This window comes from Carassius auratus, unplaced genomic scaffold (genome assembly GCF_003368295.1).
Source record: "Carassius auratus strain Wakin unplaced genomic scaffold, ASM336829v1 scaf_tig00214183_4049273_7079891, whole genome shotgun sequence".
NCBI lineage: Eukaryota > Metazoa > Chordata > Actinopteri > Cypriniformes > Cyprinidae > Carassius > Carassius auratus.
Genome location: NW_020527547.1, coordinates 1,671,112 through 1,695,762, shown reverse-complemented (window position 1 = coordinate 1,695,762; position 24,651 = coordinate 1,671,112). Strand labels below are relative to the sequence as shown.

At 36.0% G+C, this 24,651-nt stretch overlaps 3 protein-coding genes across 13 annotated transcripts; 2 read left to right on the top strand and 1 right to left on the bottom strand.

Moving 5' to 3' along the window:
- The first annotated feature begins 311 nt into the window (after positions 1-311).
- Positions 312-7,630, top strand: LOC113091321 (G protein pathway suppressor 2-like). Of its 5 annotated transcripts, none has more exons than XM_026256758.1 (13): positions 339-463; positions 819-842; positions 1,176-1,293; positions 1,440-1,549; positions 1,653-1,765; positions 3,368-3,447; positions 3,574-3,653; positions 3,823-3,997; positions 4,150-4,233; positions 5,045-5,121; positions 5,232-5,327; positions 5,483-5,566; positions 6,938-7,630. In XM_026256758.1, exons 2-13 carry the CDS (start codon positions 840-842, stop codon positions 7,028-7,030), a joined length of 1,113 nt encoding a protein of 370 aa, XP_026112543.1. In that variant the 5' UTR covers positions 339-463; positions 819-839; the 3' UTR covers positions 7,031-7,630. The 5 variants fall into 5 exon arrangements, with proteins under 5 accessions (XP_026112546.1, XP_026112545.1, XP_026112544.1 ...); XM_026256757.1 differs by having other exon boundaries at positions 772-842; XM_026256761.1 differs by lacking the exon at positions 819-842 and having other exon boundaries at positions 312-463; positions 3,577-3,653.
- Positions 7,631-9,724: 2,094 nt separating this feature from the next.
- Positions 9,725-19,103, top strand: LOC113091288 (cellular tumor antigen p53-like). 6 transcript variants are annotated; one of them, XM_026256707.1, is made up of 11 exons: positions 9,725-9,743; positions 13,739-13,810; positions 13,996-14,041; positions 14,125-14,298; positions 16,092-16,275; positions 16,383-16,495; positions 16,652-16,761; positions 16,855-16,994; positions 17,103-17,200; positions 17,984-18,087; positions 18,197-19,103. In XM_026256707.1, the coding sequence occupies exons 2-11, from the start codon at positions 13,764-13,766 to the stop codon at positions 18,285-18,287; spliced, it is 1,107 nt and encodes a 368-aa protein (XP_026112492.1). In that variant the 5' UTR covers positions 9,725-9,743; positions 13,739-13,763; the 3' UTR covers positions 18,288-19,103. The 6 variants fall into 6 exon arrangements, with proteins under 6 accessions (XP_026112492.1, XP_026112490.1, XP_026112491.1 ...); XM_026256705.1 differs by having other exon boundaries at positions 14,122-14,298; XM_026256706.1 differs by lacking the exon at positions 9,725-9,743 and adding an exon at positions 12,853-13,047.
- Positions 19,104-19,299: 196 nt separating this feature from the next.
- On the bottom strand, positions 19,300-24,431 carry LOC113091286 (E3 ubiquitin-protein ligase TRIM69-like). 2 transcript variants are annotated; one of them, XM_026256699.1, is made up of 11 exons: positions 24,325-24,431; positions 23,853-23,916; positions 23,648-23,772; positions 22,827-22,907; positions 21,943-22,059; positions 21,716-21,847; positions 21,492-21,620; positions 21,042-21,093; positions 20,880-20,906; positions 20,754-20,780; positions 19,300-20,659 (listed from the first exon to the last, which is right to left on the bottom strand). In XM_026256699.1, exons 2-11 carry the CDS (start codon positions 23,875-23,877, stop codon positions 20,100-20,102), a joined length of 1,275 nt encoding a protein of 424 aa, XP_026112484.1. In that variant the 5' UTR covers positions 23,878-23,916; positions 24,325-24,431; the 3' UTR covers positions 19,300-20,099. The 2 variants fall into 2 exon arrangements, with proteins under 2 accessions (XP_026112484.1, XP_026112485.1); XM_026256700.1 differs by lacking the exon at positions 24,325-24,431 and adding an exon at positions 24,218-24,310.
- Positions 24,432-24,651: the final 220 nt, after the last annotated feature.

The window sequence follows — 24,651 nt, the reverse complement described above, 5'->3', positions numbered from 1 at the left end:
TACATATTTGTCGGGGGTATAAAAACAGAAAAATAAACTCAAAAGATAGAAATAAAGTTTGAGTAAAACACTAAAATGTTTACAAATAGTAGCGCATTTAACAGCTTTCTTATTTTTCGAACTCAGTATTGTTTTAGGCGTCGCTGAACTTTTGCCTTCCAATTTAAAAACAGGCACATATTTACATTTACTTAGGCTAAATTTAACTAATAGACCTTTTATTTAGATAATAGTAGACTATTTTAATGATATTCCTTATAATACTTGTCATATGTGGAAAAAGCGAATCATTTTTGGGCTCATTGACACGTGTCGTCATCAAGGTACGACAACAGCGGAAGTGCGTCATACTGGGTTTCCTGTCGTTTTCATTTTGGTTGATTACTGATACGCTTGTTCATTTTTCCTTAAGGAAAGCCTTCAGACAAGCTCAGCGTTCTTTTAATCTCAGAAACGGACAAAAGTGCGTTACATGAAGATTCCATGAATGTCACTGCAAGAGTTTTATTTAGTTCGCAGATTTTGCAAGCTAGCTGACTAAACTGTCACTTGAGCCGTTAGCCTGCTAGCCTAATGGTCGGGTGTTAATGCAACTTACTGCAGATAGAAATTACTGAAATTACTTTGTTTTATTAATTCATGCGTATGAAAGATGATTTTTCTTGAACAGATTAACTGAATCAACTGACGAAGCAATTTGGTTACTGCAGGCATAGTCAGCTAGCTTGTGAAGTCCTCATAGAGCTAACGTTGCTTTGTATTGCTTCTCAGATTACCACATCTCTTTCTTCTAAATAATATTTTGCTCTAACTCGTAGTCTTTGGTTTTTAGAATTGATATGGTAAGTTGGTTTAAACAACGTTAGCAAGGCTCGTCAACTTTTTGACAGCTGCTTTAGTTTGTGTTTGTGGTGTGTCATTCTGAACCTGTCAAATGTCTAAATTGTGCTGTACAGCAATACTAAGAATGTTATTGGTCCAGTAATGTTTTTAACATTGCCATTCTACAAGGTTAAATGATTTCGAGACTTGAATTGTTTCTCACTGACTATTCTGATGTTAGTTGTGGTAAAAGTCCACTAAAATCTATATTCAATCTCAGCGGACTCATTAGAGACTAAACATGTAGATGGTGATCTTTGTTGTAACATATTTTCCTAACATCTTGACTACAGCTGGCACCACCGATCCCTACTATCATGCCGGCTCTTCTGGAGAGGCCCAAACTGTCCAATGCTATGGCACGTGCCTTACATAAGCACATTATGAGAGAGAGGGAGCGGAAGAGACAAGGTGAGTCCAGGGATCCACTGTTTATTATTTTTTACTACATTAAATAAAAAAATGTCCATGCTCATGTTGCTCTCCGTTGCTTTGTTTGAATTATAGGGTTGTTGATTGTGTGCACTTTGTGATCAGTTATCAATTGTTTTTCTCAGAGGAGGAAGAGGTGGACAAAATGATGGAGCAGAAACTAAAAGAAGAAGAAGAGAGGAAGAGGAAGAAAGAGATGGAGGAGAGAATGTCCTTAGAGGAAACAAAAGAGCAGGTGCATCTGTATAATTGCTTCATTCTAATACTTGGATTATTTACAAGTGATGTAAGATTATGTCTCAGGACTCCTGACCAGCCCTATATTTCTCTCTCTTTAGATTATGAAGATGGGAGTGAAGCTGCAGGGTCTTCAAGAGGAGAAGCACCAGCTTTTTCTGCAGCTGAAGAAAGTCCTACATGAGGAGGAGAAAAGACGTCGGAAGGAACAGAGGTATGGAAAAGAAACCTGACATGGTCAGATGGAAAAATTAAGTCTCCAAGCATAAGTTTATCCATCCCTAGAGACCTGATACTATCCAATTTGTCTAATCAGCACCGTTGTCTGATACCCAAAACCTGCTCTCTTTTTTTTTCTTCTTTTTATTAGATTTTCAAAACAACAGCACAAAAATAAAACAGATAAAAAAAAAAAAATACTGCCAGCACTGTCTACAAGTAAAATGAATATCTACTTGATATAGTTATACCCTAGATATAAGTCCTTCACAGTTCTATGGAGCTATATTTGACTACCTAATGAACCGGTCACAAATAGATTTAACTAGTAGTGCAATGGATCACAAAACTCACGGTTCTGATCATTTTATGGATTTTGAGTGTCAGATCAGATCATTTTTCACATCAGCTAAAAAAAAGTTTGTTTTTCGTTTATTAATACTTATTACTAAAAGCTTAGTTTAAGTACTTCTATACCACTGCAAAAACTTCCCGCTTAACTAATAAAAGTCAGTAACAAAACCATAACAATTACACAAATTACAAGCATTGATGCATACAACATAACACAGTTACAAATAAAGCCAGTAACAGTAGTATTCAGGTGCAGAAAAATAAGTGTAAAATAACACAATAGTGCTCACTGCACAACTTAAATACAGAGGAAGCTTTGTTAAAACTGTGGTGTTGTTTGATTAGCAGACAGAAGCAGCTATTTATGGGTTGCTGTCTCTTTAAGACCAAATGCATGGACCTAATACTGATACACATCCGACTTCTTTCTCAGTTGTTTACAGTCCCTTAAGACACAGCAGACGTGTTTACCTGAATACTTGCTAAAATGGGTATTTTAACAGCTTTGTGTGTATGTGTTCGTTCAAGCAAAAAGAGATGTGAAAGAGGAATCAATTTGGTGTTCTCGTCTGAATTGCATCCTCTCTGTGTGTGTGTGTGTGTGCGAGTGCTTTGGATCTGTGCACAGAAAACAATGCGTGAGTTCCGATTCGAGGTCTCTCTCTTCCACTTGAATAGATAAAATTTGCTTTCATGTGTAAAGTGTCAAGACAAAACACATGCAAATGATAAACTTCCACTCTGTGATGGTTAACAGTTATTCCGCGAATCACATGTGTGCCGAACTGTGGGATCTGGTCTGTACAGATCGTCTAGTAGGGCTGTGCAATTTATCACATACGATTGTCAGTAAAGCTGCTGCTGTGATTAGTAGTAAATCACCATCACCTGCTTTCAGATTGAGCGTCATTCACTTCACAGAGCCAAAGTTCACTGAAAATTAGCCAATATCACGTTCATAATCACAGATTAATTGATTACGCCTATCTTGTCAGAGAACAATGGCTTTGTGTATAATATATATAATATACACACACCCCACTATTCAGTAGTTTTTTTTTTCTTTAAATGCTTTTATTCAGCAGTGATGCACAGAAAATATTATATATAATATTACAAAAGATTCCAAAATTAAATACTGCGACTTCACCCAAAAGGGGGAGGGGGGATTATTATCCAAAGCTGTCAGATTTTGAAAATGACATGTTTGCTAATCAGTTTATCATGTTTAATATATTAACAGTGACATGACAACTCTGACCTCGGCAACATACCAGCCAAACATGGCCATCCACAGTGGGCCGCACCTTCTCAGCATGCAAGGTGACCGCTATTTGGCTTCTTCAGTGGTCTGTCAAAGAAGTATAAAGCTGTAACTGTCATTTAGACTCTACTAGAGTTGCCCTTCAATAATGACTTCATTTTGCTCCACCACTTGTTTTCACATAGCAGGGCAGTCTAGTCATGGGCGTCCTGGTGCTCTTCTTGGGGAACGCAGTAAACAGCTCTTCCAGTCTCCAGTCATTCCTGTGAGTGTGATATTTTAATGTAAATCAATCTGTTTATACCTGAAACGAACAAAACTTTTTTTTACAATGAGGGACACCCAGTTCAACTACCACTCACAGATTGGATATTTTTTGGTGTGTGTGTGTGCTTGTACATTAAAAAAATATTGGTTGCTTGCCACCTTTTCAGACGCGTCATTTCCAGTCTCAGCCAGGATTCAGTGCAGCTGGAACAGAGCATGGCCAGTACTCTGGAGCCCAGCCGAGTCATAGCCCCTATGGAGTCACCCAGTCGCAGCATACATCACCTTTTGCCTCCAGTCAGCCGGTGCCAGCCAATTATGCCAGTGGTTCACAACTTAGAGGTACCTTGTTTGTACTGTCCCTCAGTTCTTATGATTAGATGTGGATATGTGTTATTGTTTGCTTGTAAGACTCAAAAGGTTCTTATGTTCATTTTCTTGTTGTATTCTTGAACAGGGTGTACATTTGTGGTGTGTTGTTTTTCTGTTTCCAGGTGCATCAGCATTCCAGACCATGCAGTACTTGCCCCATCAACAGCAAGGTTATGCGGTCCACAGTCACTTCACCTCTCAGCCAGGTGTGTGTAATGTGTCTTTGTCAGTAGTGAACCTTGACTCTTGAACCTAGGCCCTCTCCCCTTCCCTCGTCAGTGATAAAGAACAAACTACCAGTGTAGCTTGCGGTGTCTTCTTCTAAAAGTCATCTTTGACAATTGCACCTTTGAAACAAGAGGCTAATCCAGTCTTAGTCATCTCACTCACTGGATGAGAAGCGCTACACCACAGTTTTAAAATTCGAACACATTGATTTGTGTGAGTGTACACACTCAGCGGCACCACCAGCGACTGTCCACGGATCCCAGCTGCGACTCAGTGCTGTTCAAAATGCTGCCGTGCCACGGAGCACCACTCTCATCTTTTCCATTAAATTCCATTATGTTTATCCCAAATTATTGTTAATGTACATAATGAGTTCATCCTAGGCTGTTTAAATTTTCAGCAAAATGTCTGTCTTTCTGTGGCTTTAAAAAAAGTCTGTGCTTCATGCACACTGCATTGGATCGCACTTCCAGCCTTCAAGAGACGTTCATTTAATTTTGGCCCTGTTTTTTTTTTCTTTTCAACATGTCTACTTATATTCATTCATGTCTATCTTGTGCTGGAACCTATAGAAAAAATAGATGATTGATTCACGTGCCTCTTGAACTGAATATAGTGATCTCACACCACATGAAAGAGCAGAACTTTTATTGTTTGTATTTTGTGATCAGATTGAAGGCAAGGCAGCTCAGTAAGCTTTTTAACAGGGCCTGCCCCCCATAATTGTTTTCCCCTTCGTCTTTTTGCAGACACCTTCACAATCCTTCTGTATTACTACTTTCATTCCAGGTTATATCCCCAGCGCTGGGATTCCCCTGCAGAAACAGTTGGAGCATGCTAACCAGCAGTCGGGCTTCACAGACTCTGTAAGTAGGGCTGGTCAGGATGTAGACTGGGAACAAAGAAAGGACAGCTGAGCGCAGAGTGTCACTGGATCCATATGTTTGTGTAAACATTACCATATTTGTGTTTTCAGAGTCCATTGAGGCCCATGCATCCACAGGCTCTGCATGTAAGCGCTGCAGGTTTGCTGCCTACTGCTTCTATTGCTGTCCAGATCCCTCCTGGCAAGGTCAGAGCCAAGCCAATTAATCAAATCTGTATTAACTTAGTCTTCCTGCTGCATTAATTTGCAATTAATTGATTTTTAGCCTTAAATAGCATGATTACTTGTTATGTTTTGGGGATTGATGTCTTATTTTTTTTATTATTATTTTTTTTGGACAGTCTGGCTTGCCGTATGCTCATCCACCAAGACCAGCTTCTCCAGGTGCGTTCACACATGGAACGCCCTCACAACAAGCACATGCGGTGAGTTCTGTCCAAACCAAGTATACCTTTTTATATATAGCATGTATGTACATTTCCTTAATATATAAATACTGTTTTTTTGGACTTTATATTCATTAAAGAATCCTGGAAACATTTGTGTGTATATCACATAATGTATAACATATGTATGTTATATAAGATCACAGTTTCTACAGAAATACTAAGCAGCCCGACTGTTTGGCTGTGATGGCTGCTGAAAATTAAGCTTTTCCATCAGAAGAATAAATTATATTAAAGTAGAAAACGGTAATTTTTCATTATTATATTTCAAAGCATTACTGTATTTTTGATCAAATAAATGCAGCTTTGGCTAGCATGAAAGACTTCTTTTTAAAAAAACAAGTAAAAAAAATAAATCTTTCCAACCTCAAATTTTGAATGGTAATGTGTGTGTGTGTGTGTGTGTGTGTGTGTGTGTGTGTGTATAGTATTTCAAATGATTTCAGATTTCTGACCCCATAAGCTGCGTAAAATATGATCTTGTTTTTGCGCAGGTTGTCAGTGAACAATGGCTCTGTGTAGTTACTGCATGCTACAGTTAGCTGTTCAGCCTCCTAGCTAGATAAAAGTTTCAAAGGACAAATGTTTCAGGACAAATTGCCTGATTAAAACTTAAGCGACAAAAAATAACCAGTGAAGCATCGAAACAGAAAAATGATTGTTCTTATTTTAAATGCATTCAACATAACAGACATTTCACCAACTAAAATAGTTCCAACGTCCAAACCGAGATCACAGCAGAAGTATTGCGCAATCTCCAAGCAGGCAGCGGTGTTTTATTATTGAATGATTCAGTGTTTTGAACAAGTCAGGTAACTGAATGACTCAATGACTCACTCATTATGTGATTTGACACCACCACCTACTGCCGCATTTTCTATGTTTAAAAGTATGTACCCCCCCCCCCTCCAGCATTTCTAATTTGAATATTCATTATTGTATTTAAAACCTTAATCTCATAACATCATTCCTTGCAGTTGTAATTGTGCAATGTAAATTATTTAATTTGTTTGGTGTAGAGCCTTAATGTAAATTTAATCTATTGATCAATTGTAAGAATTTGACATGACATATGATGCATACATTTTAATAAGGTTTAAAAAATGGCTTTTGTAAAGGTAAATAACAACCTGAGGTTAGTATAAAAATATGCAGATGAATGTAAAAGCTAGTAGAACAGATAAAATATTGCTTCAGAATAAATTTTACACCACCAGAAATTTCAGTGAAGCAGTGCTTTTTTTTGGTATAGGATATTGTTTAAACCATGTAGAAACCATGATTTAGTGTTTGATGAAGATCTGTATAAGGAAATTGACATTCTGTTTTGTTTCTCCTTTTGTTGTACAGGCTACATTTCAAAGCTCTTCTCAACCAAGTCCTCGCCACACCTACCTTTCTCACAGCCAGTCAGGGCAGAGGTTTTACCACCATAGCAAATAGATTTTAATTTCAGTCTAATGCAGAATGTAAGGCTGTGAAGATAAGATTTGCCACTAACACTTTGGAGCCTTTTGGATTAAAGCTACATAGCGCACAACACTTGGCATCATTAGTGTTACGATATAGAACACATGACTGTATTAGGCCATTTTCTCTGTTATTCTTAAGCTGTTAGACTTCCCTTTGCAACAGGGTATGCCATATTTCATTATTACAGTGGGATGTGTCTGAAAGTTTCTTCAGCTGTGCCAACATTAGTAACATTATAATACTACCACTAAATGGCACAACTAAAATTAAATCTGGTTTTAAAACTAACTAAACAATATAGGAACAGACTAAATTGTATTTCCATGTTCTGTAACAGATCTCCCACTCTGTGCTCTCTATAACTTGCATTAACATTTGATGAATACACCTTTTCCCAACTTCAAAGAGCTGGAAAATAATATTTTCATATGATTTTAAATTGCAAATGTGACGTTTTTAGCCAACCGACTGAATTTCACAAAACTGCACTTAAAAATATGAATATTATTAATAATCTGTTTAAAAGAACTTGTTAAAATCCTAAATAAAAAGCTGTGTGGGAAAAAAAAATATTTTTGACTTGTCATCTTTTTATTTATATTTTTCTTTGGTGTTTATTATTCTTTTTAGTGTCAATGAATTATGTGGTTGGGTGGGAGTGTGTTTTGATATTGGCTTATGTAAATACCTAAATTAATTCACCACTCTCTTAACAATTTAGTTAATCTAAATTCAATAATCTGTTGGGGGTTTTTTTTTAGGCTGTTTCTCCTAAATACTGTGGAAATCCCCAGTACTGTTGACCACATAGCACTTCGACATCTTGAAAGCATGATAAACTTTTAAGTCTGTCCTTTCCTACATTTCCCTTCAGTTTAAGACATTAGGAATAGACTATTGTAAGCTGAAGGACTTTTTTTTTTTTAGATAGATAGATAAATTTACAGCTTTCCCATATTCATAACTCATGAATCTCTCGTATTCTGAAGCCATTAGAAGTAAATCACTTTTTTTTTAATTGTCCAAGGGATTAATAAAAAACTCATCACTTACCCTCGTGTTCTCAAAACGTGACCTTGTTTTATGGAACACAGATCTTTTGTTTCATAGAAGAAAAATGTTTGGAATGAAATGAGGGTAAGAAAATAATGACAATGTTTATTTCTGGGTAAACCGTAGTTTTGTCAAGTTATGAGGTCACCTGAAAAGAGTACTGTTTAATAAAATGCCATGGAAGTTAGTGTGTGGTTAGCCATCAGAGGCTTTCCAAATAGTCCTCTCAAAAACCGCTAAAAACTTGGCAGGAAGTAATGAAGGAAGTCATGTTGGTTGGGACTGGTCTGCCTTCCTTTCTGAACCACTGCTTTTACAGTAATGGCATTTTCTAAAGGGTCTGAGAGACAGCTTATTGTGGTTGCATTTCAAAGATGAGATTAAGTTAAAGAGAAAACTATTTTTTTTGTCTTGAATGTTTGTGATTATGTGTAAGTATGAATTAATTGAGTATCTGCCATAAAAAAAAATGTGTCCGTATATGCATGCAGAAAAAGAGTGGGAATTAAGAGATGTGATTGTGTGAAAGAGAGCAAATACAAATTTAGCTGCTGATTCACCTCCGGCCCGCCCACTTACTGTTGGCCTCAGCTGTTTTCTGTCTCAAACTGCCCTCTGTCTCAAACTATCAAAAGAGTAAGTCAAAGTGAGAATGAGAATTATGTGACTCTGACCTATTTACCTTCAAGATGACATAAACCAAGCTTCTTGAAGAAATAAAGGCTCAGTGAATAACAATGATCACATTTCGTTGTGAGCTCGTATGCGATAATCCGAGATGATCATGTCTCTGAAACAGCTGTACAGTCACAGTTTCCTTTTGAATCTGTCCCGAAAAAACCAAACCTCAAGAGTTCATTTAGTGCAGCACATTGGTCAACTCTTTGAAAAGCAAAAAAAATCAAAAGTGAAACTGCTCAACACTTCTTCAGCTGTTATATCAGACTCAAACGAAAGCCATTTGTTCATCACATCTCTCACAGTGTTGTGTTTGTTCTGTGTGTGTTTAATTTAGTGTGATGCTGGGTCAGTTAGTCAAATCAGGACAGTGACGTGGGAGACCACATGTGACCAAACGGGCGGGAAGATTCAGCTCATCGGAAGAGAATGAGAGAGCTGCAAAATGTGAGATCCGAGTACAAACAAGACGTTAGAAGAAGAGAACATTTGACTGTAAGCATGATTTTTGAATGAGAAGGAAAATGCAGAATGTATAGGACATTGAAATGGCTGGGAGGTTTTGTATGCAGGCCAGCGTCCACTGGTAAGACAGCAGGGCGGAAGTTGACAAAGCAGTTTCAGCCGGTATGAGAGAGCAAGAAGGGAGGGAGTGTGAGTGAGTGAGAGAGAGAGAGAGAAACCTCTACTGACTCAAGGAAGATGGGCTCCTTTAGAAAAACAACAGAAATAAATGTATCGACAGCAAAAGAAATGGAATTCTTGGTGTATTACTAATTATAACAGTTTGTTTTTTTTAAACGAGATGGGTCAAAATGAAAGTGCATTGGTAACCATTGAATGAGTCTGAATCTTCGTCTCTTGGTAGGAAAACACCGCATCATTTGGTACCGAAGGTTATGGTTTGTTTGTGTTTTTTTTTTTTTTCGAGTTCTGTCTTCCTATAAATCAAGTAAGTGACAGTATTCGAGTACAAATATTTTTGTCTTTACATTTTACTCAATGTCGTATTTTGCCAGTGTTTTGGATTTAGTTGTTGACATGTTTCAAAGTTGTAGTCATTTATGTTATAGGGCGAAAATATATTCCCGGGTATTCTCGAGCGTATGCGGTTCATCCATATATTTAAAAAGGCGTACGAAAAACTATTGGTTGTCCCTTGACCCCCCTTCATGACGTTTTTTGCTCTTATTTGTCAATTTCTCTTCATAAACCCACATAGCCACCTTTCTGTCTCAAACAGATGAATATTATCAATATTCGCGCTCCGTTAAATGCAATTAATTTACGAGATGGATTACGCATATCCTTCGACTTCATCTTCGGGATTTGAGAACTTTATTTCGAGTTGTAGGACTGAAGCTCCAAACATTAACAGGTGGGCACAGTAGCTGACCTGTATATGAGCTTTGCATAAATGTTTTTGTTTATCAGCAAATCTGATTTAATATTGTTCGCTTTGACATTTATTTATTCAATTTTGGAGATATTTCATCCTGGTTTTAATATTTTTATCCTTGGTTTGGGCAGAGGTTCCTGATTGCTAACTGCTAAGTGACATGTGCTTGATAAGACCTGTGATGAGACACAAGGAAAAACGATGTTGAATCTTACTATTATCTCCGAATTATGATTTTTAGTGATTATTTATTTCGGATTGTTATAGATTTATGATTTTATTTGCATAATAGAAAATTAATGTTGTGCAGTTGAAAATGCGTCAGCCATTTTGTGATATGGAGAGTTTTTCTTTTATACATTTCCTCATTTCCTTTCGATTTAAACATATTATGAGATTAATAATTTTTTTCTTATGTTATGCAGTCATTCAAGCTTTTCTTTGGTAAATTTTATGCTATTATGTTAACTGCTTGTCAGAATTACTTTTTTTTGGAGAGAAAATGTGATGTGACATAGGGTTTATAATTTATTGTAACTATCACTAGAATTTATTTAATTTCAAGTTTTGAACATTTTGACAAATCGATTCTATTACAGTAAAAATACTGATAAGCTAGAATTCATTTTTTCTAAATATACTTTAAACAAACATACAAAGTCAATGCTATTAATGAAAATATATGCTAGAAATAAAATTACACAACATTTACACACACAAAAAAATTCAATTTACTGTACAATGATATTTCTGAGTGTCTTTTCAAAGGTTGGGAAAAAGTGCCTATTGAGGTTACATAAATGTAAGAGTTTACAGGTTATTTCTGTTTGCTTGAATAAAGGGCACACACTATAAACAAAATAAAGTGAATTTTGTATAATTATCAGATTTTTCTTTTAACAGAGAGAAATTCCAAAACATCAAAATCAGGCGATTTTTAGCTGACGTCTTAGAGATTTTCTCGAATGTTCCCTTACACACAAACACGTGCACACCAGTAAGCTTGCCTTTCTTTGAAGCATCATCAGAAAAAAAGGTACTCATTTAATGTTTACATTTTTTTTTCACAACTAGATTTATACAGTCGATCGTCATAATTTTTCCTTTTTTGGTGAAAAATTAATAACAAAACATGAAGTTGTGTAAAACCTTAGCTATGTCATTTGGAATGATGTACTAAGTGATGTATAGGCAAAGATAGACTTTGACATCATAATAATTAATTTCTCAAAATTTAATACAACAAATCATCAGCAATTAAGTGTGCACATAGCAAAGGAAATACAATAATTAGTAACAAAGTTTCATTATGTCTTTTATACTGTAATGGGTCTATAAAATATTATACAAAGTACGTTTTTTTTTCCTTTCTCTGAAATATGTGAATTATACCACTGCACTTTGTAATGTTAACTATGCAATACAAAATATATGTGTGGGATTCGACTTTTGTGTTTTTTTTTTACTCTTTTATTTTTATTCTAACACATTTCAAAATGAAACACAGTCTGTGAATTAATCACATTAACAAATTAATTGGTGTTGCTTGAGAATATTAGATTATTTTGAGAAAATACATAAGTGATTTGAATTGTGATTGATTTGTCATTTTTTTGTCATCGCTGAGAACAATGAAGATGCAGAAGTGTAATCAGTAATTTCGTATGGGAGTATAAATTAAAAATTATAGTTCTAAGCTAACTTTTTCTGATGGATTTAGTTCTTGTTTGTTATTACAAAATGCAAAACAGAGAATGACGTTAATGTTGACTCATATTCTTTATATCACAGGTTGCTGGATCAGTTTCTGTTACAGACCAAAAACTGTCTCTAAGCTCCATTAACTTTGTAAAATATGTACAAGCATTTTTTTTTTATCATAACATGCCCTCATAAATGCATGCATTCTGTAGAATGTGAACTGAAAATTTAAATATGTAAAAAGTGGGTGACATAGCCTAGCTTATATGTAAATAAAACTTTTGAAATTGTATTCATCATACCTCTTTCGTTCTGAGTGGTGAATCGATTATGAAAGACCTCATTTTCTATTATATAAGTGATGTGGGGACTCAACTGACTGGTCAAAAGTTTCAAGTGTGATTTTATAACTCACGGGTAGCAAACGCAAGAATTCTCTGTGATGTGGGTTTTGGTAGGCCTCCGGTGTTAATTATTTGGTGACATTCCTGCAGCCACTTACATATAACATTATATATGTCTGCAAAAAATGAGTGACTTTCGGTTTAATCCCTCTGTTAGGATTTTATAGTTTTGATGTGACACTTACCGCTCCATATCCTGAAGATGAACTCACGAGTTTTTCAAAACTATTAGAATCAATGGCCCAGCTGTCTCTGCGTTATCAAACTCTGCTTATTCATCGACAGGCTTTGCAAAATACTTCATGCCCTATAGTTATAAATATATATGTATATATAAATATATATCAAATATAATTAAAATCGTTCGTACTTGGAACGTAGTGTAATAAAGACAGACTGGATATTTCAAACTTCCTCATTATGCAGATTCCGCGCCTTTTGTCTAGTTTTCTAATAGAAACGGTAATTTTCTGCAGGTTTTTTATTTCATTTTTCAATTTAATTCCTTCTCTATGGAAGGACTCAATCAGTCAGGTGACGCTGACGTCAGCAGACTCCTCCTGCAGGGGAATCCCCTCATAGCAAGCTCCACGCTGGAGTTTTTAGTTTGAAGCCAGTTTGTGGGTGCGCGCGTTGTTTTGGTTTGATTTGGGTTTTGTGCGAGACACTCGCAACTCCTCACGGCAAGACTCTTACAAGAGCAACGAAAAACTGTTTGGGGAAAGGAGGTCGGTGAAGTGAATTTTTGCAAGGTAAAAGAGAAACCATTATGCGGATTCCTAATGTTAGAACATAAATTCTTTCTCCGTCAAGTGTTTGAAGTGCATTAAAATCAGGATTTTAACGTAATACAATATTACTGAATGCGTGCAGATATTATTTTAACTAGCTGACGTTGGTGCGATCAAAATTGGTTAATTTTAAAAACAAAACTAATGAATTAACATGAACTGAAACTCAGAGGCCAGTCGCCTCTTTAGACGTTATAGAAACTAGCTAGTTAGCTAGCAAACAGTCGACATTTTTAAAATGTGCTTTTACTGTTACTGTCTTTTGGAACTTTGTATTTAATATCCAAGTATTTTCCCCCTTTAACAGTATCTACAAATGCGCGTTTAGTTTTAGAAGCAAATTGGCAGACGTTAACGTAACTTAGTTGGCCAAGTGATGTTTTTGCAACTTGGCTCTCAGAGGTTCCTTTCTGAGTTTTTTTTTCTGAGCCTAAAATCGCCCTTAGAACTTCAAATATTTCCAAACGTGATTTGGTTGTTTACTATGAAAATTATCGCACTTCGCAAAAAGACAACATTGCCGGCTGAACCGTTTTAATAATATCGTGCGATTGTGAGGTGTTGTATTTATATATATATATATATATATATATATATATATATAATATTTTCCCTGAAGCGCTGAGCTGACTGAAAGTTTTGTTATCTGTAGTATATCCGCGAGTCTAATACAGGCCATGGAAGAAAGTCAAGAATTTGCTGAACTGTGGCAGCGAAACCTCATGTAAGTTTTATGCTGGTTGCAGGCTATATTATTTCAGGTTTCTGGAATCATATCTGAGTATTTATTTATTTTTTGTTGGTCAAGATCCATTGAACTTGTCATTGTGCGTCAGTACTCTGCAGTGTGTATTGTAGGTAATAATACTGATAAGCTAGGAATTCTCTTTCTTCCAATTTGTGTTTCAGTTCCTCTCCGGATGGAGGCACTGGCTGGGACTTAATCAATGATGAGGTATCAAAAAAATAAATAAAGCATGTATATGCACACACATACCATACTCACATTCAATTCTGGACTTTTATGTGCTTCAGCAGTTTCTTTCAGGCTCTTTCGACCTGAATATATTTGGAGATGTGGTGAATGAACAGCCACAGTCCTCCACCTCCCCTCCGACCGCCTCTGTTCCTGTTGCCACTGATTATCCTGGGGAACATGGCTTCAAATTGGGCTTCCCGCAATCTGGCACCGCCAAGTCTGTCACCTGCACGGTAAGTTAAAAATACATATGCACACATACATCCACGCAAACAGTACTCAACTCACATAAAAAAAAGACATTTGAGTGTCCTCGATCACTCCTATAGTTCCTCTCATCTCACATTATATGGAACGTTGCCAGGATATCACCAGACTTCATTCATTCTCCATCACCTCCTTCGTTCCTTGTCCCAGGTCCCGACCATACCCATCTTCTGTGTATTTGCCACTCAGGTTTAGAGAGCTGTTGTGGTCATTCAGCATGGCAATCTAACATCTGGAGTGAACAAAACAGTTCTCCAGTAGCGTTGTTTTTTTTTTTTAATTGCCTGCAGCACCCAACCCACTCCCCACTAAATCTCTCATCTGTTGTGCTTTTTTTGGTTTAGACCTTTCATATCCTATTTAGACTATAAGCTATTATGTCACACAACCCTATATAAGTGGTTTGGAGAATGGATTGAAACATGTCGATTGAAATGGCATAAAGTTATTAGAAGTTCATCATGTATTTATTTCAAGAGGTTGCATAAAGAAATGGCTGTGTGATTGGTGTACATTTACACTTACGCATTTAGTAGGGGCAAATCTACTTGAAATAGAGGAAAATAATTCCTCACACAGCCAGTAACCTTCATTATGTACAATTATGTTTCTTATAAGGTTAAATTAGGAGAAAGCTATAGCTCATTTAATTTGTCTGTGTATTTTAGCAGATATAGTTTTATACACACACTCTCTTGACTCTCTGGTATGTAGAAATGGGTGTTGCTCTAAGATGGCTACATGACAAAAGATAAGATGACTGTATTTGTTGTTGGTCAAAGAAGCTTTCACACACTGCTCCGTGTACAAAACCATTCATGTTAGTAATGAGTCATTTTTCTAGCTTGGTCTCTGTGTTTAGTCCTCTAAAATAATTTAATCTGACAGTACTTGTATTTTATTTAGTCTTATAAGTAGTGAAGTCTCCTTGGTAATTTAATTTCCACTTCTTTTTTGTCTTATTTTTTTCTGAGCAGCAATGTTTTAATTAGAAAGCCTGTATCTGAGTTTGAACATGTCTGAACTTGTCTGAACATGTCCTCATAGAGCAGTGGGGGGAGGGGGAGGGGTGTCAGTTCTACAGAAACTGCAGGCTTCAAGACTCAAAGCAGGGACATTTAGCATTCAAAATTGTTCAGCTTACCCGTGTGGTTAGTTTCTTCCTGTGAAATGGAGTTTTAGAAAAGAGAGCAGAGTTTAAGTTTGTTATAGTGCAAGTCAAACTGGTGTCTTTCAGATCCAGTGATAAACTACAGGACCACACATGATCTGGATGGTAAGAGGAAAATACCATTTTAAAAGCTTGAATGTGTTTGTTTTTGTGGGGTTTTTTTAATTTATTTTTTAATCCTTTTTTTGTTGAAGGTTTTTTTTTTTTTTGTGATGCTTGCTATTTTTTCCTGTCCTTTTTAATGTACTAGTTTTTGGTTAGATAAAATGGATATGTTTGTATATCATTATTTTGAATAATGTATACATATTTAATATGTAAATGAAAAAAAAATACACGATCAACTAGATCAACTCACTGATCAACTAGTAGTTGATTATTGGAAAGCTAGTTGGCCATCTTTAACCTATCTTTTATTTTAATCAGCATTCTCAGGAACTGTAACTTAAATGCTTTGAATCCTCTATTAACTTGTGTGATTACTACAAATACTAATGACTATGACGTATTGATTTTATAATTTTTTTTTCCACGGTGACTTTTTTGTTTATATGAATCTGATGATCTTTTCCTTTTCTTTGATTTCAGTACTCGTCTGACCTGAATAAGCTCTTTTGTCAACTGGCGAAAACGTGTCCAGTTCAGATGCTGGTGGATGTTGCCCCTCCCCAGGGCTCGGTGATCAGAGCCACAGCTATATATAAGAAGTCCGAACATGTGGCTGAGGTGGTCCGTCGATGTCCCCACCATGAGAGAACCCCAGATGGCGATGGTATAGACATGCTGTTTCTCTCCAGTCTTGCCTCACAGGAAAACACCAGCCGTACTGATACAAGTTCCAATAAAAGCAATTAACAGATCTGTTTTCTCCCTGTTCAGTATTGGCTCCTCCTGCTCACCTTATCCGAGTGGAAGGAAACTCACTTGCTGTTTACAGAGAGGACGACATAACCCACAGGCACAGTGTGGCGGTTCCCTATGAAGCTCCTCAAGTCAGTCTCAGTATTTTGATCTGTAATAACATTAGACAGCAAGAGGAAATGACAAAAATTGTAAATGTATTCATCTTTGCCTGCAACACTGCTATAAGTTTCATAGTTGTAATGTCACTCTTCCTGTGCTTTTTTTTTTTTTTTTTTTTTTTGCAGCTGGGAGCAGAATGGACAACTGTTTTGTACAATTTCATGTGCAATAGCAGTTGCATGGGTGGCATGAACCGCCGACCCATCCTCACGATCATCACTCTGGAGACTCATGAGTAAGTAGTCCATCTTTGATTCCTCTTTTAGTGAATTGTATTCCTATGTGGATACCAAGGATAATCAAATCTGCTTTAACTCTTGTCTTTCAGAGGTCAGTTGCTGGGCCGCAGGTCTTTCGAGGTGCGTGTGTGTGCGTGCCCAGGCAGAGACAGGAAAACTGAGGAGAGCAACTTCGGGAAAGACCAGGAGACCAAAACCTTGGGCAAGACCCCTTCTACCACCAAACGCAGTAAGTTTTGCATGCGTGTATGAAATAAATTCAATTTAACTGCACCTGCACTGCTCAAAAGCATTAATTTCTTCAGAATGTTATAGTAATGTGAATTTAATCTGACAGGCATGACTAAAGAATCCTCTTCATCCACACCGCGATCTGAGGGCAGTAAGAAGGCCAAACTGAGCGCGAGCAGTGATGATGAGATCTATTACCTGCCGGTGATCATGCACCTTCCTCTCTCTTCCTCCTTGAAGTTTCGTGGAAATTGTAATGAGTTTTATTGAGGGACACATTAACTAATTAAAAAAACTAAATTACCTGCTAAATGGTTGTGCCACATAATGATAGTAGGTAGTAAATTAAGCTTTGTTGAAAAGGCACTGACTATGATTGCTACCTCTGGCAGCCTCTTGTCCTTTTAGGTCTCTATATTATCTATATTATAACTTTATATTATAACTAATATATAATATAATCTTATATTATAACTTTATTTCTTTTTAATTGTTTTAATTAGTAAAAATTATTAACATCTTTTGAATTTGAAATGTATTGCAATTTGCACACATACATGTAGCAGTAAACATTCTCAAAAAAAGGGGGCAAGAGAAAGGGGAAAAAAAAAGTCAAATTAGTTGTATTGCACAATCTTAACTGTACATAAATAATATTGCACAAAATATACATTTTGCACAGGGCCAATAATATTGAACAGTGATATTTCTCACATAAATAACAAAGTTGATTTGGTTACATTTATTATGAACCTTTTTATGATTACCTCCTTTTTTAATAAGTTTTATATAAAACACTTTAAATTTCCACTTTATGACAGGTGCTTTGTAAATAAACATACCTTGCCATGCCTAGTGATTGTCCTAATCTAGCTTGTGCTTTTTAAATGGTTTTGTGTACTAGAGATGTTTGGCTAAGACCTTTAACTAAAAAGGAGTATAGTCTGTGTTTTCATGGCTTTTAAGATGATCTTTCTCTTCATGCAGGTTAGGGGAAAAGAAAGATACGAAATGCTGAAAAAGATTAATAACGGTTTGGAATTGAGCGACATGGTACCTCCAGCTGATGTGGACAAATACCTTCAAAAATTGTAAGTGATTATATCATGCCACAACTACAGCACTTTTTTCTCAAAATCAAAAATGTTACAGCATCTGTCAACAGGGCTTATTTGACACCTTTTTTTTTTTTTTTTATAGATCCACCAAGGCCAAGAAGGATGGCCAAACACCTGAGCCTAAAAGAGGCAAAAAACTAATTGTTAAGGATGCGAAAAGTGATTCTGATTAGGATGGTGGGATGCTAAACAAAAAAAGAAATCAATAGTTACATCTTTTTTGACTGCCTTTCTTTTGCCTTTGAACAAAGCAGCTTGTCATTGGGAGCTTTTGATGAACTGTGGATCAATGATCCCTCAGTCCAGTATGTCATTTTTTTTATTTTATTTTTTTTATCTTCTTCACTCCACCGGGACCTTTTATAAGTCAGCTGATCCAGAATGAGTAATGGCAGGGTGTTGTAGGGTTCGTACTTAATCGCACTGGAGGAGCAATACTGACCCATCATTTTGCTAACCCGATAAGTGAATGTCCAGCAGTTATTTTTAACAATGTTGGGTTTTTCCTGTTGTAGGTCACATGGTCAACATGTAGTTTCTGCTCACTGATTAGACTGTAAATTTGTCACTGACTTACTGGATGTCCACTCTGTTGAAAATGTATTAATGCCAGTATTTTGTAACCTTTTGTGTAACCAGGTTTTTTTTAAGAAGGCTATTACTAATTAGATTAAACCAGCAGAAATGTTTACAAGCCAAATAACTATTGTAAAGTTCTTGAAACAAAATGATAGTAACACTCTGTTTTGTATTTGGAATCCCTTTTTATTAGGTTAATGTCCGTTGATATTCATAAGTAAATGAAATCGACAAGAACTCAGGGCACGTTTGAGTCCTTCCTGTTAATCTTGAGAAAACTATTTGACTGTTCCAATTTGATCTATATTTTATGCTGCTTTTTTCCTGTTTGTTACTGTATACACTTTTATGCTTTAAGCATTTGTAGCAGGGGATGTTTTTTTTTTTTTTAAATACATTATTAAAAAAAATTGTGTCTTGATTTCTTTTTTGGCTCCAGTATTAAAGCAATGTTTGTACAATTTTAAATAATGAAGGTAAGAAATTGCATGCATGTAAGATTCATAATAAAGTAACTACATAGTGTGAACATTAACATAAAAATAACAACGGTATTGTGTCGTGTGTTATAGTGATCAGTTTTGAGATTTTAGACAATGACATTGTGCCTTGTATAGAATTTTTATTGAATCTCTCCAAATATTGTTGGCAGCAAGCAACAATTGTTGGTTTTAAGCAGCAGAGCTTCTGAAACCACAAAACCTAAAAATTTATTAGGATGGTTCCAAATCCCACCCACTAAATGTAAACACATTCTTTCAACACTAGATGGCAAGTAAGCACATTAACATTATTTTTAATAACAATCATGGGCTAGAATCAAATGTTTTTAGTGCTAGTGATGTGACGTGTGGCCAAGTGTGGTACCCCATACTCTGAATCTGTGCTCTGCATTAAACCCATCCAAATGCAAACAAACCCAGAGCAGTGTGCAACCATTTGTTGCAGTGCTTGGAGAGCAGTTGGGGTTTTGTGCCTTACTCAAGGTCGTGGCTGTTGAAGGAAGAGAGCTCTGTTCATTCACTCCCCCCACCTACAATTCCTGCCTGCTCTGAGACTTGAACCTGCAACCTTTTGCCACACAACTGCCTCTTTGGCTTACATAGACATTTTCTAAAAATCATTCACTGTACTCCTAGGCATTTTTGATTTGGATGAAATGGAGAATATCATTTAGAAGCAAACCTCACAAAAATGATTGAAAGAATACAGAATAATCAAATTGTTAGTCATGCACCACAAGGACAAATTAACCTGTACATTGTGAGTACAGTGTTTAAAATTCACAAAACTTTGAACACACCAACACCAAATTGATCTGAGGATCTGTCAAACTTCATCATTTTCCAATCAAAACATCTCAACAGTTTTAAATGGATCTCATCCTTTAGATCTATTATGTCAAGTTAAAAGTAGTGTAGATTTTCTTGGGAGGATGCCTCTGGCTTGACTTCTGTGGAGGACAGTGTGATCAGCGTGCGTCCATCCAGTGGTGCGAAAAGCGGGTACAACTTTTCTCTGAAATTTGCGATGAACGTAAAGATATGTGTGCGTGTCTCTATGTTATAGAAAGACAACTGTCCTTCTTCATAGTCCAGGTAGACTCCCAGCTTTTTGGGCACAAGGGACAAAGGTAGCTCAATCTCTGGTTTGGTACATGCAAAAAACTGCCGTGTACTTCTCCATATTGTCCAGAAGCCCTCAGAGGGGTTCATGGGACACCGGCCTTGCCTTTTGGAGGATTCGGTGGTCACTCCAACACGCCAGTAGCCATCATTGGCAATATCAACTTCCCAATAGTACCGACCGAAAGTGAGCCCTTCACAGCCCAGGACACACGGCCAGCTGTCAAAGCGCTGGGTACTGTACGACACTTCAGCTTCATTCAGAGCTTCCTGTACTTTCTTTTTGTCATCTGAGAGCTGCAGCCATGGGTGGTTAGTCATGGGGTCCAGTGTGATGTCCACTAAACAGGTGCAAAACAGGTGCAGAGAAAACCTTTCTTAAGCCAAAATGAACTTCATTTGCAGATGAATCATAAACTGCTGAATCAGTGATACCTGAAGCACTGTGGATCCATCTCCACACTATGGGAAAAAAATGATGAACATTACTACAACAGTGATATGATTAAAGTTTCTCACATTTAACTGTGCACCAAACAAGATAAATACATAAATCAGTACCTGAGTTTGGAATGTACTTTGGTGTCTCTGTCAAAACAAAATGTACACGATGAATTGTAAAGTATGAGCACGTCAAAAACATCACTTTTTCCTAAAAATACATTTAATATAATTAACCAAATCAGCGTTTAGTCTACTGAAGGATTTAAGTTGAAGGTTCACCTGTTTTCCAGGTACGTTGTTTGTTGAGGAGCCACAGCTGTGGAACAACACCCTAAAAATAAACTGCTTATATTATTGAATGACATTATTATACATAGTATAATATATAGGAGATAATATTTTATCCCTAATTTATAACTGTCAATAAAAAATGATTAAGCTGAATGTATAAAAATATATTAATTACAAATAAATATATAAACTATAAATAATATCTAAATAAATTATCAACATAATAATAAACATCTGCATTTGTAATAATGCTGAAACTAAATTTCTGTCTAGATCTTCAAAATACATTGGGGCTGATCGTACCTGTCTCTAAAATGTTTCAAACTGTTTACATAAGCAGTATCTCTTGATCATGAATGTTTGTCTAGTTTATGGGTGTACACTATGGACTCTAGTTACATTTTTCCTGTTTATTGATCTCTTATCTTAATCTTGTACCTGGCTGTCCTGTTTCAGTAGAGACCAAGTTATGAACTCCAAAAAAGGCAACAGAGTCAAGATTTTCTTCTTCTTCAGTTCCAGCTGCTTGAGAAACTGGGCTAATTCTTGTCTCATCACACCTAACCGCTGTACATAAGTAAAAAAAAGAAACAATTACATGTGCTCATAATATACTGTATATAGATTTGGCACATTACTACATCTGTCTGATGGGGTCAAACCTCCCACACAGTCTGCAGCTCTTTAGCCCATTCCATGATCATCTGCTCCATCTGCTTGGCAGAATCCACCTTGTTCTCTTCCTGCTCCAACAGTGCATGTCTTTCTTTTCGCCATGTGGCCTCACTGAACAACTGTTAGGAGAATATAAACAGATAAAATCTTAGCAATGATCTTAAAGAAAATAATGTATGATGTTTATAAATGTATCTTTTATCTATGAACTCACATCGTCAACTTTCTTGAGCTCCTTTGCCCACTCAAGAATGAGTTTGCGGCATTGCTCCATACTATGCGGCTCTGCATGCACACTGATAATTGGGCCTTCATCTGAACTGGAGCCAGGCTAAAACACACACACACACACACACACACACACTTAATATTTAGACATTAAGTGTAGACAAAAACACACCCATTACTGTCTGCATCAGCATCCCACAGTCCTTATTCCCACTCTTCAGACCCCCAAAGGGTGTTAAAGTGTGTGCATTTAATTTATTGACACTGAAACCCTACCTAACCCTTCCATGGTAAATTTCAGCAACAGGACAATGCAACCGTAATGACAGGGTGAGATGGGGATAATTCTGTCTTATCAGTAGCTTTATGATACATGAATATGAGGCTTCTATAAAAGTGATAACCATTACCAAGCAACCTTTATAACATTAAAATGAAAAGCCTTCCCAACTGATAAAAAATGCTCTTATGTTTTAAAAGTGTTCTCATTAAGTAATGAAAGCATTGAATGTAACATTCATTTTTAAAAAGATTATTTTCTAAAATTGTAAAGGTAACATTTTATAATTTTGTTTTACCGAACTTTAGAATATTCTCCAACCAAAACGTTTTAGAAATACAATTTTAGAAATTGTGCTGATGTTTTAAGAAAATGATTACAGATCATTTTATATTATTGGAAGAACGCTCCTTCATAACTTTGACAGAACATTGAGAAAAAGTTGTTCAAAGTCTGCATGGCTCATTTTTGGTGGGGTTTTTCTGTGACTAGCTTCATGGGTTTTATTGTTGCTCAGTAGGTGGCAACAAATGACTCCTTTTGAGTGAAAAATCTATAATTTTTAAGCTATAAAAAGCATCACATATTACCCTGCAGACATGTTCCACCTGCTGTTTCCACTGTGTGATAAACTTAATGCTTTCCTGCAGGCTGCGGAGATCCTTCAAGTCCTGTATAACAATAGAAAGGTGAGGTGTAATTTATTTGTAATTAGGAAAAATTGAACTTCAAAACCAGAAAAGAAAACAAACCTCTGTAAATAGTAGAGATGGGGCAAAATCCCCCTGCCTTGATTTTTTTCTTCTTAAGCAAATGGCTCAAAATCTCACCTCACCGCCTTTGATGAAAGGCTATGCTATTATTAATCTGAATATCAACAGTGTCGAGGTTAGGTGATATATCATAATATTATGTTGAATGGTTAAAAAATATGTATAAACTTTTTTTTGTGTTTATTTATTAACGAGGGGTTTGTGGACACATCAAGGTTTTTTTTTTTTTTTTTTTGTGATGGAAAAGTTATGTATTTTATTAAGTAAAAAGATCAAATAAGGTAAGGTGCCCCCCTTAGAAATGGCACAAAAGAACCCAAGTGGCATTTTGTTACTTATTATTTTAAAATGTAATACTAATTGTAATTAATAAGGTTAGTATTTAAAATTTCCATGGATTAGATGTTCAATTCAGACATCTTTGCTTTCATTACAGCCTACTTATTTGAAATCATTAAATATGGATTCATAGTATTGCTATTATGACACATTGTCCATTAAAATATAGGCCATTAAACATGTAAATAATCAAATTTCTCTATAGAAGTCATTGAATCATTTTACCTTTTTAGATTCATCTTTTTTTTATGTCTGTCATTGATTATTTAATTATTAAACTAACCCATCTGTCGGTTTACCTCTTGTCTAGGACTCTGACTGATCTTGCTGGGAACTGACTTGTGAACCTGAAGATCTTCATCAGGAATATTCCAGCGTACAGCTCCGGTAGTTACACTCAGATCAGCTTCAGGCGCTTCGTCTTCTGTGACACACACACAAACATCTTTAATTTCGACATTTTAAAATGTGCATTATTGCTAAAATCATAGTCTATAAACTTACTTTTGCCCTTCAAGATACTCTTCATGTTGGCTGGTTTATCCCTTTTTGTTTTGATTACCTTGATCTTAAGCAGAACACAAACTATTAGCTCATCAAAAGCTTAAAAAATTCCCAGTACTAAGTAATAATTATACATTTAATAAATGTAATTTATTATATAATTTAATATTATATTATTATTATACTATAAATACACTTGTTGAAATAAATATAAAATTATAGCTTACATATATTAATTAAATTAAAAAGATTTCATATATCTAAAATTCTACTTACTGCTACAAATGACTGGGAAGATTAAGGATTTAAAAGTCAACACAAATATATCCCAAATGAAGGTAAAGTACATATAAGCTTTTACTTACTGATTTAAAGGTTAACTGAACTGAGGGATGGGGGGATCTCTTTCCGCCTTTTTTAAATATTAAAACATTATATTTAAATCAAATAGAATAAAGTTTACAACCCTCACCTTCAGTACTGCAGGAGCAGACCAGCTCAGAGCTTTAAGTTGCACGCTGGCAGAATCAGAGCACAAGGACCCAGTTACTCTCCTGTAGTATTATGTCATCTGAATTGTCTACACAATGAACTTTGTCTCCTCAAACCACCCTAGTCATTGACACGTGGTATCTCACCTATTAAATCATGTGAACTTCTGTTAACTAAAGGAAAAGCAGAGAGGAGGGCTATGCCATTATGAGCTTATGTAATCATGGGCTGAAAAGTATTGTAGTGCTATGACAAGGTCTAATCTTTAAAAGTCAAATGTTGCGATTTCAAGTTTTCCTTTCTCTTT

What these genes read in the sequence shown, in the direction of transcription:
- LOC113091286 (XM_026256699.1), bottom strand. Translation starts at nt 23,877, where the DNA reads ATGAAGAGTATCTTGAAGGGCAAAA. An exon ending in AGCTGCAGACTGTGTGGGAG is followed by an intron (nt 21,621 to 21,715) that starts GTTTGACCCCAT and finishes ACTTATGTACAG; the next exon opens with CGGTTAGGTGTGATGAGACA. An exon ending in ACAACGTACCTGGAAAACAG is followed by an intron (nt 20,907 to 21,041) that starts GTGAACCTTCAA and finishes TTGTTTTGACAG; the next exon opens with AGACACCAAAGTACATTCCA.
- LOC113091321 (XM_026256758.1), top strand. An exon ending in GCACCTTCTCAGCATGCAAG is followed by an intron (nt 3,448 to 3,573) that starts GTGACCGCTATT and finishes GTTTTCACATAG; the next exon opens with CAGGGCAGTCTAGTCATGGG. An exon ending in CCTCACAACAAGCACATGCG is followed by an intron (nt 5,567 to 6,937) that starts GTGAGTTCTGTC and finishes TTTGTTGTACAG; the next exon opens with GCTACATTTCAAAGCTCTTC.
- LOC113091288 (XM_026256705.1), top strand. Translation starts at nt 13,764, where the DNA reads ATGGAAGAAAGTCAAGAATTTGCTGAACTGTGGCAGCGAAACCTCAT. An exon ending in TTCCCTATGAAGCTCCTCAA is followed by an intron (nt 16,496 to 16,651) that starts GTCAGTCTCAGT and finishes TTTTTTTTGCAG; the next exon opens with CTGGGAGCAGAATGGACAAC. An exon ending in ATCACTCTGGAGACTCATGA is followed by an intron (nt 16,762 to 16,854) that starts GTAAGTAGTCCA and finishes CTTGTCTTTCAG; the next exon opens with AGGTCAGTTGCTGGGCCGCA.